The following is a 20,195-nucleotide window of genomic DNA, read 5'->3' on the forward strand; positions in this document are numbered from 1 at the left end:
TCACATAATTAAGTTCCCTGACACCCTTATGATTTGAATCATTCAAGCTTCTCTGATGCCCACTATTCATTCTTTCTGATTTCACTGGGTTAAACCCACTGCTCTAAAATCCAAATAATCAAAATCTGTCTTCCCTGAATGAGGTGTTTGTTTTGTTTGCATTTGTGTTTTACGAAAAAAACAATGCCCACAAGGGCTGCTGCAGTAAGAGTAGACAAATAGCAAACCTAAACTGTCAATGACAAGTGGAACTTCAGGTGTTACTTTGTAAATTAATAGAATGTTTTCCAGGAAAACAGGCAGATTCATTCTAAAATCCTGAATATACATCTCACTGAAAATGATTTGCTCCCCTTTCTCCCCACTCGGCCTAATCCTCCCTTCCCTACTTGAAGAAAAAAAAAAAGGAAAAAGGAAATGCCTCATCACAAATAGTTTGACGATAGTATGCATGAAGTACTTAGCAAGACTGTTTTCTCAGTCTCAATCCCACCCCCTAGGATAGTCCGCTCTGTGATGCTAGGGCTGGGACAGTGCAAATTACTCTCTATTTAGCCAGGTGGCTTCCTTCCTGTTAGAAGCATTAATTAGATGAATGAGAGGTAGGAGAAAGGATCAGCCACAGTTGTTACCAGCACTGGACTACCATCCCACCACTAGAACTAGCTTCACCATACCCTCAGAGGTATTACCACGAGCTCTGTGGGGCTCCTCCTCTAGACTATTAGGTTCTAAAACCCCCAATTCATCCTGTTGTTCCATAGCCCTGAGTGGTGATTACTGTATGTGTTACCTCAGGGTTCCTCCTTTTTTTTCAGTATCTGCTTAACCAATCCCATATATTAAATTCTGTGTTACAACAACATGATTTTCCTTTCTTTTTTGAGACAGTTTTGTTCTGTCGCCCAGGCTGGAATGCAATGGCGTGATCTTGGCTCACTGCAACCTCCGCCTCCCAGGTTCAAGTAATTCTCCTGCCTCAGCCTCCCAAGTAGCTGGGATTCCAGGTGCTTGCCACCACACCAGGATAATTGTTGTAATTATAGTAGAGACGGGGTTTCACCAGGTTGGCCAGGCTAGTCTTGAACTGCTGACCTCAAGTGATCCACCCGCCTTGGCCTCCCAAGTGCTGGGATTACAGGAGTGAGCCACCGTGCCTGGCCACTAGTGAAGTGCCTGGCCAACAGTATAATTTTCTAAATGAACACTAATACTATCTATTTTTATCCAAATATTATCCTAATGTCTCAATTTTCTATGAAAATGTACTATTCACACTGCTTCAAAAAGAAACAAAAAATCTGAAGGTTTTTCAACGTCAATTAAGACACGATGATCACTCAAATACTCAAAGTAAAATCTGTTGGACTCAACCTACACCTCTGACGGCCTTCTCATTGTTTGTTCTTTCCCTATCATGTATTTTCCACACTGTTACCGGAGATAATTTTTTAAATTGCAAATATGATCTTATTTTACTGATAATATCCTTCAATACCTCTCCACTGCCTTATACATGTCTAATTAATATTCCTTGGCATGACATAGAACTTCTCATGATATGCCTCCCACTTACCTCTGTAAATTTAGCTCCTGCCATTTTCCCACACCGTCAAAATCCCAGCAGTTCTCTAAATGTGCTACACTATTTTACACTTCTACATCGTTAGGAGCTCTATTCCTTTGTATGCTATGAATTCCAGAGCTCGTTTACTGCCTAAGTTATAGTCAGACTGTTGGGAAGTATTAGTTATAGTTTACTATCTTCCTCACCCAAGCTGGGAGTCCTGTGTTGAGTGCCACCCCAAAGCAACTTTAACAGGCACTGCTGTTTACTTTTCTGTCTCTACCGCAGGTCCCAAATTTCCTTTAAGATGGGCCATATTCTATAATATATTCAGCTTAGCATATGCCTGGTGAATTAAAACCTTGTTCTATGGTGAATTAAAAATGTCATTGAAACCTATGACTTAAAAAATTCAAAATAAGTTAATGTCATTAACCGAAACTTCTGAAAATATTTAAAATCCCTCATTGGGTTTCACGCCCTTGTGAACAGGTAACTGTATATCCCTAGTGTCTGGGAGAGTGTGTAAGACACAGTAGATAATAAATATATCCTATAAGGAGTTTACACACTATGGAAAGAAAGCTTAAGTTAGACCACTTTATAAGAAGTTTCAGCCTGAAGTTATTTTTATCTCAGATATCACAATGGAAAAACATTGCTTTGTACAGGAATCCTAATTAAGTAATACCAAAGATACTAGCTTCTCACAACGCTCAGTTCCATTAAAAAGACTGGCTCATTGGTTTAAAATAGGATAATGATATCAAGTAAACACATTAAGACTGTGATTCAAACTTTTTAAGACATTAGATTTTACAAGACTTCCCATGGGTTTTGTTTTGTTTTTTGTTTTTGTTTTTTTTTTTTGCAATAAATTTCAAAGAAAAAATATTGGACATGTTTATAATACTTACTGCATCTGAAGTTTTGCTCGGGTTATTGCTTGGATTAGAAGAATGTGAATTTGAACTATGAAGAGCACTGTGGTTGTGTGAATTTTCTTGTGGAGAGTAACTGGTCCCTTAAGAAAATAAAGAATACAGTGAATTACAAGTAAACTGTATTTAATGTTTAATCTAAACTGTTTTCTATCATACATTATTGTATATCTCTAAATGAACATCTTACATAAGCATTAGGAATATATACACAGTCATACTTTTTATAGTATATAAAGTATCTGTGAACCTACTAAAGAAGTGGCTTTATATGCCCTGGAACAACAGCATATAACAAAACCGTTTTGAGAGAAACAAAACCTTATCTTTATCATTTGTAGCAACTTCTGGGTTTTCTTAAAGTTTTATTGGAGAAAAATAGAAGTACAACGTGCACAGAAAAAAGGCACAAGAACTCAAATGATACAGAACTAAAAGTCACTGTTATCAGTATGTTTTTGCAACTGTATTTCAATTTCTTAATAGTTTCCCCTATTTGCCTTTTAATAGCTTTGCCAATTTTTCAAATAAAACAGCATCAACTTTTTTCAAGAAGTTAAAGAGTCTTAGGGAAGGTGCTCACTTATAAGATGATAAAGATGATCAAGAGTCTTTTCCTAACAGGTCCAACTCTATCTAAAAATTGCTTAAGAGTAACTCAGGTTTTATGAAAATCTGTATATGCCAGTGACCAGAGAAAAAAGTTTCTCTTGCTTTAAGAAAAACCAGGGTTTGCAAAAACACTTTGACGAATGACACAAAAAGGTTCACCACAGAAGTCTAATGTTAGTATTTCAATTTCATTCCACATAATTCTAGATTTTTCAGCAACAAAGTAACATAATCGAACTGGTATTTTTTTTTTTTTTTTTTTGAGACGGAGTCTCGCTCTGTCGCCCAGGCTGGAGTGCAGTGGCCAGATCTCAGCTCACTGCAAGCTCCGCCTCCCGGGTTCCCGCCATTCTCCTGCCTCAGCCTCCCAAGTAGCTGGGACCACAGGCGCCGCCACCTCGCCCGGCTAATTTTTTGTGTTTTTAGTAGAGACGGGGTTTCGCCGTGTTAGCCAGGATGGTCTCGATCTCCTGACCTTGTGATCCGCCCGTCTCGGCCTCCCAAAGTGCTGGGATTACAGGCTTGAGCCACCGCGCCCGGCCGGTATTTTTTTTTAATAAGTGATCTGGGAGTGGCATGGAGGCTACACTATTATGAACAAAAACAAAAAGTGCAGAGAGCAATTTAAATGCTCCAGTGGTCCAGGAATTATTAGTGAGAACCAGGGTGGAGAAATGTAGAAATGAGTTAGGAATATTATTTCAATCGATAGAAACAACTAAATGGTAAGAGCAAAGGTGAACTCAGATAGATGATGACTATAAGGTTTTAGATATCCAAGTGAAAATGGTCCGCAGATTAATATAGAACTAGGAATTCAGAAGAAAAGGTTTAAGTAGATGTGGATTTGGAAGTGTTTTCTGTTACAGGTCAAAGGTAGGAGAGGGACTAACTGCTTTGTGTGTAAGCAGCAAGCACTAAAAGTTCATGGATGAAGTAAGAGTATGGAAGGAAAAAAGGCAATGGCCAAGATTTACCCTCAGATAAGGGTCTGCTTACAATGGAAACTATAAGCAGATTCAAAGACCCAAGAAAGCTAGTTATGTCACAAACTATCAAAGAGAATTACCTAACTACAATGGTTACTTAAGAACAACGTAGGTGGTATGACAGAGGACATTTCCTAAGAAGACTGATGCTTGAAACGCCTGATGGGTTCTTCTACTTATTTTGATTTATCTTGCTGTACAGTATTATATTTATATAGAGAGAACACCCTAAAACCCCCTTGTAATAACAGGAAGCAAGAAATACATCCTCAATAAAAGCTCTAAGAATGAACACAATCAAGAAGAAATCAGTCAAAAATAAGGTGAACACTTTGGGAGGCCGAGGTGGGTGGATTACCTGAGGTCCAGGAATTTCGAGACCAGCCGACCAACATGGTAAAACCCCATCTCTACTAAAAATACACAAGTTAGCTGGACGTGGTGGTTATGTGCCTGCAGTCCCAGCTACTCGGCAGGCTGAGGCAGGAGAATCACTTGAACCTGGGGAGTAGGTTGCAGTGAGCTGAGATCATGCCACTGCACTCCAGCCTGGGCGACAGAGCAAGACTCTGTCTCAAAAAAAAAAAAAAAGAAAATGAAAAAAGAAAAGAAAAAGGGGGAAAAAAAAAAAAAGACTGAGTATGCAGGAAAAGTTAGCAGAAGCCCAGAGACTGCTATCTTTAGAAAGGCTTTCTGGCACAGCTGGCCCTTGACAGACATGTGGGAAGCTAAATTTCCGGAGGGATCTCACAACCGTAACTGATAAAGAGGTGAAAGAGGTGCTCACTGAGGCCAAGCACAGTGGCTTGCACCTGTAGTCTCAGACTAGGCAGAGGCAGGGGAATCCCTTGAGTCCAGGAATTCAAGACCAGCCTGGGTGACATAATGAGAACCTGTCTTCAAAGGAAAAAAAAAAAAAAAGAATTGTTCATTGTACCTAAGCTGTTTGGGTATATAGTATGTTTTGTACTGAACAGCTGCTTTCCTACTGGAGTCTGAAATTTTGGTACATGCAAGGCGAAGAGTACATATATAACTCACCAAATCCAGTAAAAGCGGTGCACACTAAATCTCTAGTGAGCGTCCCTGGTAGACAACATTCCACAAGTGTGTCAATTTGTTGCTGGAGGAATTAAGTGCATCCTGTATCACTCTCTTAGGCAAGAATTCTTGGAAGCTTACACCTGGATTCCTTCAGATTTTGCCCCATGTGCCTTTTCTCTTTGCACCTGTCCACTGTAGTAAGTCACAGTCATAATAATGACTATGTTGAGTCCTGAGAGTCTGAGAGACTCACCAAACCTCACAAATGGTTTTAGGATCCCAAAATGCTTAGTAACAAAGGAAAATTAACACTTCAAGTTTTAAAGAAAATATAAGATCTATGCTGAAATTTCTACTTTTCAGATATAACTCCGAAGATTTTTTTAAAATCAGATTTACAACTGAATATAAGAAAGAAGTAGAAATAGTAATATGGATTACTAGAATATATATGCACTACTCGCAGAGCTGAGATTTCCCTGAAATTTCCCTAAGTTTGTCGACAGTGATGGGAAAAAAGCTAACCTTACTGACTGAAATAAACCCCAGAGTAATCCATTAAAAAGCCTGGTTTAGATACCCCACTCTGACATTTATTTGCACACATTCTTGAACGTATGTTCTATGCTTAAATCTACGAAATGGAAGTGCCACATTAAAGGTTTACTGAAAGACATAACAGGTTTTCTACAAACATAAGGTGTATTATAAATGAGGTCCACTGACCTCTCATGAGGTTAAGATCCAGGAATTCACTCCACTTTAGTGACTATTCCTAAAGTCAATGAAAACTCAAATATTGACAAACATTCCAATTAATTATACTTCTAAAGAAACGGTATGCTTTCCACCAGCCTGATGGAAGTTACCAACTAACTTTTAGATCTAGTATATGTGTCTTCAGAAGGCACAGCATAATAATCAAGTCTTTATAAGCATCAAGGCACACCGGCCTAAGACTTCTCTAAAAGAGAAAATAGAATCAGTTGTTGATGGGGAAATTATTTTCAAAGACAGGAGTTTTTTGGATAGGGACCAGATTCCACATTCTATGGAGATTTACTAAGACTGCTTACCAAAAACAAAACTTGAAATGGGTGAGAAGTAAGATAAAGACATTTTTGTAAAAGACTAAGAATAAACTAACATTCTCAAACAGATTTCAAATTTACATAAGAGGTTTTATACAAAGCATGGCAGGCAATACATCTTTAGATTCCAACCAGAAGGATGCCCTTTGGACCTGAAGGTAGCGCAGATTTGCCCCTGAATAAAATGACAATAATAAGGTAAATAAAATTAACTGTCTCATAATAAAAGCTTCAGCTTATATTACCTTACATACTTTTTTTGGTATTTCATTTGAGACTTTTACTTAACTCATTCCAAACTGAAGTAATACACAAGCAGAAGAACAAAGTGATTGTGCGCATCCTCCCCCGGGCTGGGGTAATGGTGGTTATGATTTTCTAGAGCCATACCGAAAAGAAGTGCTACAACACAAAATTCCTTTTAAATCTCCTATCTTAAAATATCACATGAATTTTTATATGTGACCCCACAAGTTTTAGATTTCTCTTATTACAATACAGAATCTAAGGCTAAGAGAAAGAATACAGTAAGACTTCTGAACATATCCAGTAAGAGAAGAACCGATGCATAAAACTTGAACTCAGAATTTCAATCCCAAATCCAGTGAGTATTCAAGTACACAAAGGAAGATAATATATACATGCTGGTGAGAGACAGAGTGCATAAAGGGTACTTTTTACTGTATAAACAGCATTGCCTCCATTCCTTCATTGGGTCACACACTGACCCAAAGAAGCAACGGAGGTAGTGCTGTTTATACAGTCAAGTACCTTTACGCACTGTGTATATTACCAAGGAAAAGCTCGTTATTTAACGACAAAAAAAATCATCTACCCAGGAAACACTGTATCAGTGAATAACTAGGATAAAAATGTTTTTAAATGCTGTACATTTAAACCAATCTCAAGAAATTAAAGCTAGGACTGATAAAGTTAAGTCTTAAAAGAGTCTAAGAAAACATGCTATTGGAAATGACTCCGTTTTGGGAGAAGGGCAGGACAGATAAAGGGGTTCTATACTTAAGCTTGCAACTTGAAGAACTTAAATGGTGAGCAAAATTCTCCCTTCCAGTGCTTAACCATGGCAGATTATAAAATGGAGATGTAACAACATGACTGGATGCTAGTTTCAGACCAGAGTCCAAGGGTCGGTACAAGAGAATGACATTTTCCCTGACAAAATCTGCAGTATTTCTGACAGAATAATCCCTATCTGGCATCTTCTAAAACTTCAGAAGCTAAAATTTAAGTGTGAGAAGGACTATAACTTATAACTTATAGTTTCAAAGAGTGAGGGCCTAGGAGAATAATCAGAAAATGGTCCAAAAAAATTGATCAAAACATACCTGACTCAGCAAGAAATGGACATTAAGCAATTACAATGCCCTTCCATTTACAAAAGGGAACCAGGACATTAGGAGTAGGGAAAGCAGAGGGAGGATATACAACTCTATACGATTAAATGACAGTGGGAACGGCCATCAGCTTTCGAAAAGGTGGAACAACAGTTTTCAGTCTACTCAGGAGCAAAATATTGTGGCTTTTATGTCCTTATTCAGACCATGACAACCACCAGAATATATTACCAGATCCACAGACTTAGAAGTCTTAGTTAGTCTTTACTCTTTTTAAGACACTAAGGAAGGAACAGGCATATCTGTATACTAAATGAAATAATTCAAGGACATCTACCATCCGACACTGCTTTCAAACAAAAGCAAAAATAGGTAGCAATGAATAAAACTCAGTAGTGGATCTGAATCTTTAGTATATTAAAAATTGTAGACTTCAAGGTGGTCTTTCTCAGAGATTCTAATTCACAGTCATTTTTAATTTTTTTAAAATTGTTTTGTTTTGAGACAGGATCTCTCAGTTACCCAAGCTGGAGTGCAGTGGCACGATCTTGGCTCACTGCAACCTCTGCCTCCCGGGCTCAAGAGATCCTTGCACCTCAGGGCCTCCCAAGTAGCTGGCACCACAGGTGGACGCTACCACATGCCACTAATTTTTGTATTTTTAGTAGATTCGCTATGTTGGGCCAGGCTGTTCTCGAACTCCTGTCCTCAAGTGATCCACCTGCCTTGGTCTCCCAAAGTGCTGGGACTGCAGGCGTGAGCCACCACGCCTGGCTTAATACCTGAATTTTTAATAGGCATTCCCAGGATGTTTCTAGTGTAGTTAGCACCCAGGCCACACTTTGGGAAACACAGGTTTACAAAGTCAAATAGTAGAGGACACTCAACAAAATCTCCTCTGAGATGGCAATATGCTAAAAATAAACTGATGATCATACCCTCTTCACTTACAGAGATGATTATACTCTACAGGTCTCTTCCTAAGCCTTTTCCAGTACCTTCCAAGGATCCTCCTCTGTTACTTTGAATGCTGTACTACCTTTCAGGGTCCTTGGCCTTTCATCACTACTAACCAGCGGCCAGAGTACTTAAAAAGGGATCACCAAGAGAGCCACATATCTGTACTATACGGTATTCTTTGCTATAACACGATAAATGTTTTCCTTGAAAAATCTTGAATTCTGCAAAACTGCATATTAAAAATAAAAAGTCTTATGGGAAAAATAGGAACAAAGACATTCAAAATTATGCAACTTTATTATCAGAGTACTAATAACTTGAATAGCACAGGCAAGCAGCTCAGCATGGTTATCAGTTACTTTCAAGAGATAATAATGCAAAAAAAAAAACCCCATTAGGATAAAAATGTAGCTATTTGGGGGTAAGAACATGGAAATGGAAATGAAGTTCTAAGCATTATCCTTGACTAAAAAAAAATCTTTACACATGAACCAATAATACAACTTTAGTTTATAATAATGGCATCCTGCAATTTACCAACTGTGTATCAAGAAACTTGGTGGTGAAAAGCAAAACTTACAGCTAACGAGGCTTTGTCTCTCCGGGGAGGGAAAAGTGGATCACAAGAAGTATCAACAATTTGACAGTTGGCTGTACAGTTACTCCCTCTACATTTGTGCTATTCAATGACGGTCACTGGCCACACATAGCTATTGAGCACTTGAAACATTGCTAATATGAATTGGGATTTTCTGTATGTGTAAAATATATACTAGATTCCAAGACTTAGGGAAAAACAAATGAAAAATATCACACTAATATGTTTATATTGATTACATGAAGTATTTTAGCTATATTTGGTTAAATAATAAATATAATTAAAATTCCAGATATTGGCTACTAAAAAAACTTAAAACTGTGTATCTGACTCACTGGAAAGCACTGCTCTAGATGAAGGTGCGCTAATACTTAGTGAAAGGGGGCCAGGGATGCCTACTGTACATTATACATGTCTCCCAAAGAACTGTCTAATGTCTGAAAATAAGCTGCTTGTAATTAACTGAGTCTAGAACCAAAATCTGCTTAGCACAGCATGCTGAATTTTCCAGAAATATAGCTGCTATGCAAACTGTACTGTATAAAACTTAACTCATTTTTACACATGAACCAATACAACTTTAGTTTATAATAAGGTCATTTTTCGGAACACTTTTATCAAAATGTTCACTACTTGGAAAAATCTCACTACTGACAATAATGCTACATATATATAATACATCTGCCTTATATCTGTCACAAACAAATGACATTAAGTAGATTCCTTTGTTAACAGTTAGGTCCAAACATTGAAGTGGCGGACATAAACACAAGATGATACAGTGAACAAATTTCATTCTTTAAAAAACAGCACTGCCATAGCTTATCTTAAACATATATATATATATATGGGGCTACATATTTTTAGCACAGTGCTACAAAGAGTTTGTGAAAATTACACATAACATTCATTCTATGTGCAGGTAGTAGCAGGTAATACACGTTATTATGTATGTATTATTATGGCGATTTTCTACCATACAGTTATGTGTTGCTTAAAGACAAGGTTATGTTCTGAGCAACATGTTGTGAAGCAATTTTGTCTTGCAAACATCCTAACAGTGTACTGACGCAAACCTAGATGGTGTAGGTTTGCGTCAGTACACAACGGCCTGTTGCTGTTTATACCAGCAACAGGTATAAACACAGGTATATACCACATAGCCAGACACCTTGGCTATGTGGTATAACCTACTGCTCCTAAGCCTTGGCTATGTGGTATAACGTACTGCTCCTAAGCCATAAACCTATACAGCCTGTAACTGTACTGAAGACTGTAGGCAACTATAATACACTGTTAGTATTTGTGTATCTGAGCATATCTAAACATAGAGAAGGTACAGTAAAAATATATTATGGGATTGCCTTCACGTATACGGTCCTTCATTTATGGAAACATCATTATGCAACACGAGAGTTTAAAAATTACAACTTTTGTGTTTGAAAAGACACTATCAAAAAGTGAAAAGACAACATGTAGAATGTTGCTAATCATACATCCATGTAAGACTTTTATCTAATTCTACCAGTAAGAACTCCAGAGCTCAATAAAAATAATCTGATTAAGAATGAGTAAAAAATCTGAACAAACATTTCCTCAAAGATGACACACAAACTTTCAAAGTGTGTATCAAAGACGAACAATGGCACTAGCCATTGCGGAAATGCAAACCAAACCTGCAGGGAGTAACACTTCACACCCACTAGAGTAAGTATAGCCAAAAAGACAGGCAAAAACAAGTGTTGGTGAGGATGCAGAGAAACTGGAAGGAACCCTCTCATACACACTGCTAATGTGAAAGTAAAATACTGCAGCTACTTTGGAAAACAGTCTGGTAGTTCCTGAAAATGTTAAGCATAGTTATCTGTAGCCATACAAAAGAACAAAATCATATCATATATACAAACAGAACACTGGGTACTCAGGGACATAAAGATAGCAACCAACAGAAACTGGGGACTACTAGAAGGGGAGGAAAGGAGGAGATAAGGGTTGAAAAATTAACTGTTGGGTACTATGCTCACTACCTGGGTGATGGAATCATTCGTATCCCAAACCTCAGCATCACTCAATATACCCAAGTAACAAATCTTCAAATGTACCCAACTAAATCTTAAACAAACAAAAACTTAAAAACAGGATATCCTCTATTAGTTGAAGATATATACAAAATACTAATAACAAATAAGTGCTATATTCCTGGGTTAAATAAAACATCAATGTTTACCAAATAATAAGTTCTAGGCACCATTAATGTAACTTTTTCTTTGATTCATTCATTCATTCAAACATCTACTTGTGTACCTAAAATGTACTGGCATTACACTGGCAAACAAGAATAAAGCAGTGAAAAAGAGACCAAAAAAACCACCAACCAACCAATCAGTTATATGAGCCAGCAATTCCACGCCTAGGTATATATTCGGAAGAAATGAAAACATAGGCCCAAACACTAGTACACGAATGTTCATAATGCATTATTCTTGGCCAGGCACAGTGGCTCACACTTGTAATCCTAGCACTTTGGGAGGCTGAAGCAAGCTGATTGCCTGAGCTCAGGAGTTCGAGACCAGCTTGGGCAACATGGCAAAACCCCGTCTCTACTAAAAATACCAAAAATTAGCCAGGTGTGGTGCTGTGTGCCTGGAGTCCCAGCTACTGAGGAGGCTGAGACAGGAGAATCACTTGAACCCAGGAGGGGGAGGCTGCAGTGAGCTGAGACTGCACCACTGCACTCCAGCCTGGGCAACAGAGTGACACACTATCTCAAAAACAGCAACAGGCACGCCTGTAAGCCCAGCACTTTGCACAGCCAAGGCAGGTGGACTGCCTGAGGTCAGGAGTTTGAGACCAGCCTGGCCAACATGGGGAAACCCCACCTCTACTAAAAATACAAAAATAAGCCAGGTGTGGTGACGCGTGACTGTAAACCCAGCTACTCGGGAGGCAGAGGCAGGAGAATCACTGGAACCTGGGAGGCAGAGGTTGTAGTGAGCCAAGATCATGTCACTGTACTCCAGCCTGGGGGACAGAGCAAGACTCTGTCTCGAAATAAATAAATAAATAAATAAATAAATAATAATAATAATGTATTATTCTTAACAGTCAAAAATAAAAACAAACCAAGTGTTTACAATTGATAAGAAAACGTGGCATAATCATACAATATCATTTAGCAATAAAAACAAATGAATACTAATGCATGCTACAACGTGAATGAATCTCAAAAACATGCTAAGTGAAATACCCCAGTCACCAAAGATCATATATGGCATGAGTCCATTTATTCAAAACATTAAGAACAGACAAATCTGTCGAGACAGAAAATACAGTAATAGTTTCTTAGAGGTGAGGGCGAGGGGGGTATTGGGGGATGACAGTTACAGGGTAAGTAATGTATTAGAACACTGGTGACTACCAATTGTGAATATATTAAAAATCAGTGAACTATACACTTCAAATGGCTGAATGGTATGGTATGTGAATTACACATAAATAAAACTTATGCCCCCACCAAAAAAAGCAATCTACTGTACTTTACACGTGTGACTTTAATTTGTCTAGCTTAGACACAGACCTTAATTCATCAGTTCTCGACACCTAATCCCATGGGATGCTTTGAATATAAAGTGGTGCACAACTGTGAATCTGGAATAAGCTGTATTGACATTCTCTTATGGCTTAAATGTACCTTACATGCTCTGAGAATTACTGGAGGAAAATTTTAACCCAGGAAGTGAAAGCCTAAGTACTGATACATAACACAACATGGGTGAGCCTTGAAAACACTAAGTGAAAGAAGCCAATCACAGAAGACCACACACTGTGTAATCGATTTATATGACATATCCAGAAAACAAAAATCTAGAGAGACAGAAAGCAGATCAGTAACTGGAGAGCTGGGCATTGAGAAGAAAAATGAAAGTGCTAACAGGTATAGAGTAACTTTGGGTGGAGAGATGATAATTGGAATGTGAATTTCATCTCAATTTTTTTTTTTTTTTTTTTTTTTGAGACGGAGTCTCGCTCTGTCGCCCAGGCTGGAGTGCAGTGGCGCCATCTCGGCTCACTGCAAGCTCCGCCTCCCGGGTTCCCGCCATTCTCCTGCCTCAGCCTCCCGAGTAGCTGGGACTACAGGCGCCCACAACCGCGCCCGGCTAATTTTTTGTATTTTTAGTAGAGACGGGGTTTCACCGTGGTCTCGATCTCCTGACCTTGTGATCCGCCCGCCTCGGCCTCCCAAAGTGCTGGGATTACAGGCGTGAGCCACCGCGCCCGGCCTTCATCTCAATTTTTAAAACTCACCAGGAATTCCAGACTACCCTGGAGCAATATAGGGAGAGATTTTGTCTCTACAATAATACTAACAAATATCTTTAAAATAGAAAAAAATAGCCACGGAAAATATTTTTTAAAAGTTGAGATGGCTGGTCTAACCAAGTTAAGAGCCACTCCCTTCAGTGACATTAGCAATCAGGCAATCTGGGCTTCAGTTCAGACTTTGCCTCTACCTAGGTGGGGGCCTACCTTTGGTCACCTGTCAAGTAAGATATTGCCTGACACTGTACAGGGCTGCAATAATCACAACAAAGTCTGAAATGAGATACTTACGAATGTTACTAACTCCTTTTGACTCCTGCCATCTGACTTTTCACTAAGGAATTAGCTAAGATTTCAAGAGTAAGGTGTTTTTTTGTTTGTTTGAGACTGAGATTCGCTCTTGTCATCAAGGCTGGATTGCAATGGTGCGACCCTGGCTGGTCTAGAACTTCTGACCTCAAGTGATCAGCCTGTCTCCGCCTCCCAAAGTGCTGGGATTACAGGCGTGAGCCACCACACCCAGCCAAAAGTAAGATTTTTAAGATCCTTTATACATTCTGTATCTCCTCTCCTCTATCTCCCACTCTATTTCTTGGTCGTGTTTGATTTCTCAGCTTAAATACTACATCCTCAGAAAAGCCTTTCTTGACCACCCAATTTAAAGCAAGCCCCCATCATAGTACACATCTCTCCTTAATAGCTTTTTTTGTTTTTTTTTTTTTTTTGAGACGGAGTCTCACTCTGTTGCCCAGGCCCAGAGTGTAGTGGTAGTATCTCGGCTCACTGCAAAATCTGCCACCTAGGTTAGAGCAATTCTCCTGCCTCAGCCTCTCGAGTAGCTGGGACTACACGCACCTGCCACCGCGCCCAGCTAATTTTTGTAGTTTTTGTAGAGATGGGGTTTCACCATCTTGGCTAGGCTGGTCTTGAACTCCTGACCTCGTGATCCACCCTCCTCGGCCTCCCAAAGTGCTGGGATTACAGGCCTGAGCCACTGCACCTGGACAATAGCTACTTTTATGCAGTGTAATTACACTACATCCCATATTGCTCCATTTTCTTGTTTTTAAATTAGCTAAGTAGTTATTCTAAAGGAGGAAAGCATTCCTCTGAGAGAAAAAATACAAGTTAGTGTAAAACAGTAAGTTTTATAAAAAATTATCAAATTATAATAAGATTCTAAAGGGCGAGCAAGTAATATAGTTAAAAAACTGAGTATTATCCCTTTTCCAAGCTGACTGATTAGAGTTACAAGAACAGAAAGCAAAAAGAAACAGAGGCAGGTACCTGCACACACACACAGGTGTCTTCAAATAAGTTTACCTCCTGACCCTAATTAAGAAGTGGATTTCAACTTTGGAAGCCACATGGAACTCACTTCTCAATCTGAGGAGGAGTGAAAATGAGCACAAAGGAATCTTCAAGTACATACTGTGCTTTCATCTGTCTCAGTTACATTAAGATAGTAAGGCAAGCTACAAAAATCATCTCACACAGGAGATTTCAACTTGGTACAGTAGACAACAATCTTCAGTCAAGGGACACATTATTCACAACAGCATAAAAGTAGGAAAGTACATGGTGATAAAGATTCAGAGGGCAAAGCACAAGCAGTCTGACAGTAACATGGTTACTGCGCTTGCGATATAACGTATGTGTAAAGCTATTATGCTAGACTACTAAGGGGCCTTGCATACTAAACTAAAGAAAGAACACAGCTCATCTTCTGAATAACAAATTCCAAAAGTATTTACTTTTCACTTTTAAGCATTTTTCGATGCTTCTGAATAGTACTAGTGGCATCACGAAAAAGCACATTAAAAGTATATATTTAAGGGCCGGGCATGGTGGCTCACGCCCGTAATCCCAGCACTTTGGAAGGCCGAGGTGGGTGGATCATCTGAGGTCAGGAGTTCAAGACCAGCCTAGCCAACATGGCAAAATCCCAGGTGTGGTGGCAAGCGCCTATAGTCCCAGCTACTCGGGGAGGCCAAGGCAGAAGAATCATCCGAACCCAGAAGATGGAGGTTGCAGTGAGCCGAGATTGCACCACTGAACTCCAGCCTGGGTGACAGAGAAAGACTCCATCGCCAAAAAAAAAAAAAAGAAAAGAAAAAGCGTATCTTTAAGGATACCACAACTAAAGAAGAAGAGTCTTTCTAGAAAAACAGTTATCTAATTTTTCCCCAACTATTTAAAGCCACAGAGTTTTTACCTTATATGGCTGGTTGTTCATCTGTCAGATGTTAATTCGTATGTCAGCCTTTCCCTGACCAATAACTACTCTGCCTACCTCACTATCACTACTGTTTGAATCACTATTTCCTTTTATATATTTTATATTGTCTGTCCTTCCACTAGAAGGGCACAGGGATCTTCCTGACATACTATTGCAATAATTTCATAATTACAACAGTGCCCAGGTCTGACAGTAGACTCCAAAATAAAATAAACGCATGAATGAAAGTCCAATACTTAAAAGTGGAGATGCTCCTATTGCAACAAGGATAGTGGGTGATTAAGGATCAACTCTTAGTTCAGTCTGTTCTTAGAACCTCTGGGCTCCATACAGCATCATTTAATAATAAGGGATACAGAGAATCTCTGCAGATGAGCTGCCAAAGACTGGTGATAACAAATCTTAGGGTCATATCCAAGAATATAAACATCATCTATTAAATACAACTGTTACAGCATACCAAAAAAAGTTTTAAGACAACACACTATACCTGTAATACCCACTAAAAATACTTAGAATAAAAGTTGATAATCAGTAACTTTAAAATTACTCTAGCCTCCACTCTATCTGTACAAAATAAAATAAATTGGAATAGTACTTTTCCTAAAAATATGTGATATTAAAGAGAGAAAAAAGGTAGCATATTACAGGAGAGTTACTTCAAAAAAAACTTTAAGTAAATTCTCCCTTACAGATAAGACAATTTCAATGCTGCTCATGTGTCTCAGCTGAGACATGTGTACACAAAGCAGTATTTATTCTAAAACTCCATCTGTTTTGGGTGCTTAGTCATCCTGCTTTTGAGCTGAGGCAACCAGAGGTGCATTTTTGGATAGAGCCATTGATAACCTAATATTGGACACTTTTGGTGCTGTTGAACTATGAAATGGTTGTTTATTCAAGGGAAAGTACATATTGCCGCACTGCCTAAACCAATTTTATACACAAAAACAGATGGAAATGTTACTTACTATAAGGTACTGTACTAAAAATAAAAACAATCTCCATGATTACTGGAGGGGAAGCCCCAAAAAATCATACTTGTTCATGTTCAATCTACATACCAATTTTACGACAACATGCTCTAGACATCTCTTCACTCTCCCTTCAGTCCCAATCTTTCCATTCCCCACCAACCTCCATGCCCAACCACAGCTCTAGCCAAACTGAGATTATAGAAGTTCATTGAGGAACGGTTTCAAACATTCATAGATTAATTCTCAGTGTATATACGCACCAGAAACAGATTCAATCATAAAAGTAATCAACTGCAAAATGCTGACAAACAGAATAAGAGAATTCACAACTATATACACCCCTTAGCACAGGAATACAAAATGTCTGAATAATCAGACTGGCAAAAATATAATTCTTAAATGTTAATGTCTTTAAGATATGCTATCAAACGAGCGCAGTTGATAAAATTCAAACAGATTTCCAACAAAGTATTAACAACTAATTGTAGGAATAGATGAAGGTTTCCTCAATATGAAAAAGTTTTTGCACAATAATCATTTACCACCAGGAACAAGAATGAAATTCTCGTAAGTCTAGTTTTACCATTGTTTTTTAAAACTGTAGTATTATTTTACCTGATTTTCTATAAAGAACAGTTATTAGTACCCAGAGGCTACAGAAAAACACTTAGAAAAGTAAGTTTCCTTATAGTTTTTCTGTATGTACATATTGTAACCAAAAATAGAATCATGCTACTTTGTGCGGGGATTTTTCTATTTAGTATCCAGGAACTTCTTCATTCATCAATAAATGTGCCTCTACACCATTGTTTTTAACAGCAACATTATACTCCACATGTACAATGCATATACTGAATGTAATCACTGTGACATATGTGTTCTCTAATTACTATTTATCTGAGTGTTGGAATTCCCAACTCATATAAAAAGAACTTAGGCGGGGAACAGTGGCTCATGCCTGTAATCCCAGCACTTTGGGAGGTCGAGGTGGGCGGATCAAGAGGTCAGGAGTTCAAGACCAGCCTGACTAACATAGTGAAACCCCGTCTCTGTAAAAATTAGCCTCGCGTGGTGGCAGGTGCCTGTAATCCTAGCTACTCAGGAGGCTGAGACAGGAGAATCGCTTGAACCTGGGAGGCGGAGGTTGCAGCGAGCCAAGATGACGCCACTGCACTCCAGCCCGGGTGACAGTGCGAGACTCTATCTCACAAAAAAAAAAAAAAAAAAAAAAAAAAAAGAACTTAGCAGTATCTAATATTGAAATAATCATATGAAAGTTATCTTAAAAGACCTATTTCCAACTGACTTAAAAAGCCATTAACTCAGCAACTGGAATAATGTATTTTTGCAAACAACTCAGAAGAATCAGACATCAAATTGACACTGAAAATTACATTAAAAGTAAACTTTCAAAAAGATGACAGTTTGAGAACATGTTTCTGTATTTGCCCTCTATAACACCTATCAAAACTAAAGGGACTAAAAAGAAAATGTAATCAAATCTAACAAGGGAAGTCGTAACTCAACAAACCGTCTCTGACAAATCGTTTCAAGAGACAAATTAAATCCACACTGAGGCCGAGCGAGGTGGCTCGGGCCTGTAATCCCAGAGCTTTGGGAGGCTAGGGTTGGCGAATCACTTGAGCCCAGGAGTTCGAGACCAGCTTGGGCAACATAATGAGACCACCCCCCATCTCTACAATGGTGTGGTGGTACCTGCCTTTAGTCCCAGATACTTGGGAGGCTGGAGTGGGAGGATCACTTAAGCCGAGAAGGAGAAGGTCAAGGCTGCAGTGAGCCATGATGGTGCACTGCACTCACTCCAGCTTGGGCAATAAAGCGAGACCTCATTTCCATTTAAAGAAAGAAAGAAAAAGAAGAAAAGCCCATACTGAAATGCAGGAAGGTACAAATTCCAATTCTTGTCAAGACTACATACTCTGAAAACTTATGGCAGGCAGAAGAGGTGGGAGAGAAGGGTCATCTGTACCAATAAACTGCCTTTTTTTGGCCCGATGATGTAGAGAATTCTCAGAAGGGAGCCCTGCCGCCACCCTACATCTTTGCCTGGATCCCCAGGTGTAATCTCTGAAAAAAGACTTCATCAAATACTGTAAACCTTCAGAGTTAATATGTAACCTCCTCACTTTATCGCTCTCTTCCAAATATATGCCTTTCGTACCTCTTTCCTTAACCTGGTCTCAGATTACAAACACCAAATTTTAAGGGCACAATTAAAATAGTGTCCAAAAGAGTAAGAAGCAGAATCAGAGAGTAATCATACTATCCACACACATGATCCACTCAAAACACACACGCACAAAGCCTGTACAGACATGGAAGTGGGGGTATACAACACAAAGAAAATACTTCAAAAGAAATTTCAGGAAACCAAAAACTTTAGGCAAACAAAGCCCCCCCACACAGGGGGGAAAAAAAAAGGAGCTGGAATTTAGAGGAACTTAAGGAAAAAGATGAAAGTATTTAAAAAATTAAAACCACATTAGAAGTAGCAAAATAACAACATGGCTGAAAGCAATGTGAATCACAAGGAAACAGAACACAGAAATACCATAAAGCACATCGGAAAAAAATGTAAAGTACTTAGAGATAAGATGTCCAATATGAAAGATGAAATCAATATATGCAAAACTGAAGGTCCTGGAAAAACAAACAGGGAGGACATTCAAGGGGATAATAAAACAAAACTTCCCTGAAATAAAAGAAGATCTGAATCTGCAGACTGAAAAAGACTCACCACATACCAGCAAAAACAAAGAACCAAAAAAAACTGACACATGTCCTCATATCCTGGTGGAGCTGCTGAATTTTACCCATTAAAAAAAATTCTAAAAGCTACCCAGCAGAAGCATGTCACTTACAAAACAAAAATGGGATGATGTTGGACTTTTCCACAGCAACACTAAATGCCAGAAGACAATGGAATAATGTCTTATGCTAAGAGAAAAAAAATCGATGTGACCCAGAAAATTATTTTTCAATCTGAGATGTCATTCATGAGTAAAAGCAATAGGAAGACATTCTCAAATACACTGGGGAAGAGGAAACTACAGAATACAGACAATCATAAGAAAAATCAACATACATTTGCAAATGGAGTAGCTGTACTTTGAGGACTGGCAGTGTACACCAAATCCAGCTAAACTCACCTGCTTACTGTCTGAGATCAACAGCCACTGATTACCATGTGCTTATTTTGACAACTTTATTTGTTTTGTGTCCAAGGACTGACATTATACAGTAAATACATTCTTTACACTTTTTCTATTTTTTTATAAAAACAGTCAACACTTGCCCCACCCTACTCCCAGCATATGCACATACAAACGTGCACACACAATAATCATTTAACAAACATTTAATTTACTGAACATTTACTATATAGCAAAGCAGGTATAAGACACCAAAAGAGTAAGACAGAAATTATTCTTCCCTGGAGCTTTGTCTGACTTTCCAAGCTTTATCAGGCATCGAACAAAAC

General features: G+C 38.6%; 1 protein-coding gene across 9 annotated transcripts in view; it reads right to left on the reverse strand.

Annotated features, from left to right (window-relative positions):
- LOC105479977 (WW domain containing adaptor with coiled-coil) overlaps window positions 1-20,195 on the reverse strand; it is a 92,378-nt gene that overhangs the window by 36,934 nt on the left and 35,249 nt on the right. For all 9 annotated transcript variants that reach the window (XM_011738341.3, XM_011738345.3, XM_011738340.3 and 6 more), the window contains one exon: window positions 2,485-2,591. In XM_011738341.3, the coding sequence (XP_011736643.1) occupies window positions 2,485-2,591 (107 nt within the window). The remainder of the gene's footprint in view (window positions 1-2,484; window positions 2,592-20,195) is intronic.

Source organism: Macaca nemestrina, chromosome 9, assembly GCF_043159975.1.
Source record: "Macaca nemestrina isolate mMacNem1 chromosome 9, mMacNem.hap1, whole genome shotgun sequence".
Lineage (NCBI taxonomy): Eukaryota > Metazoa > Chordata > Mammalia > Primates > Cercopithecidae > Macaca > Macaca nemestrina.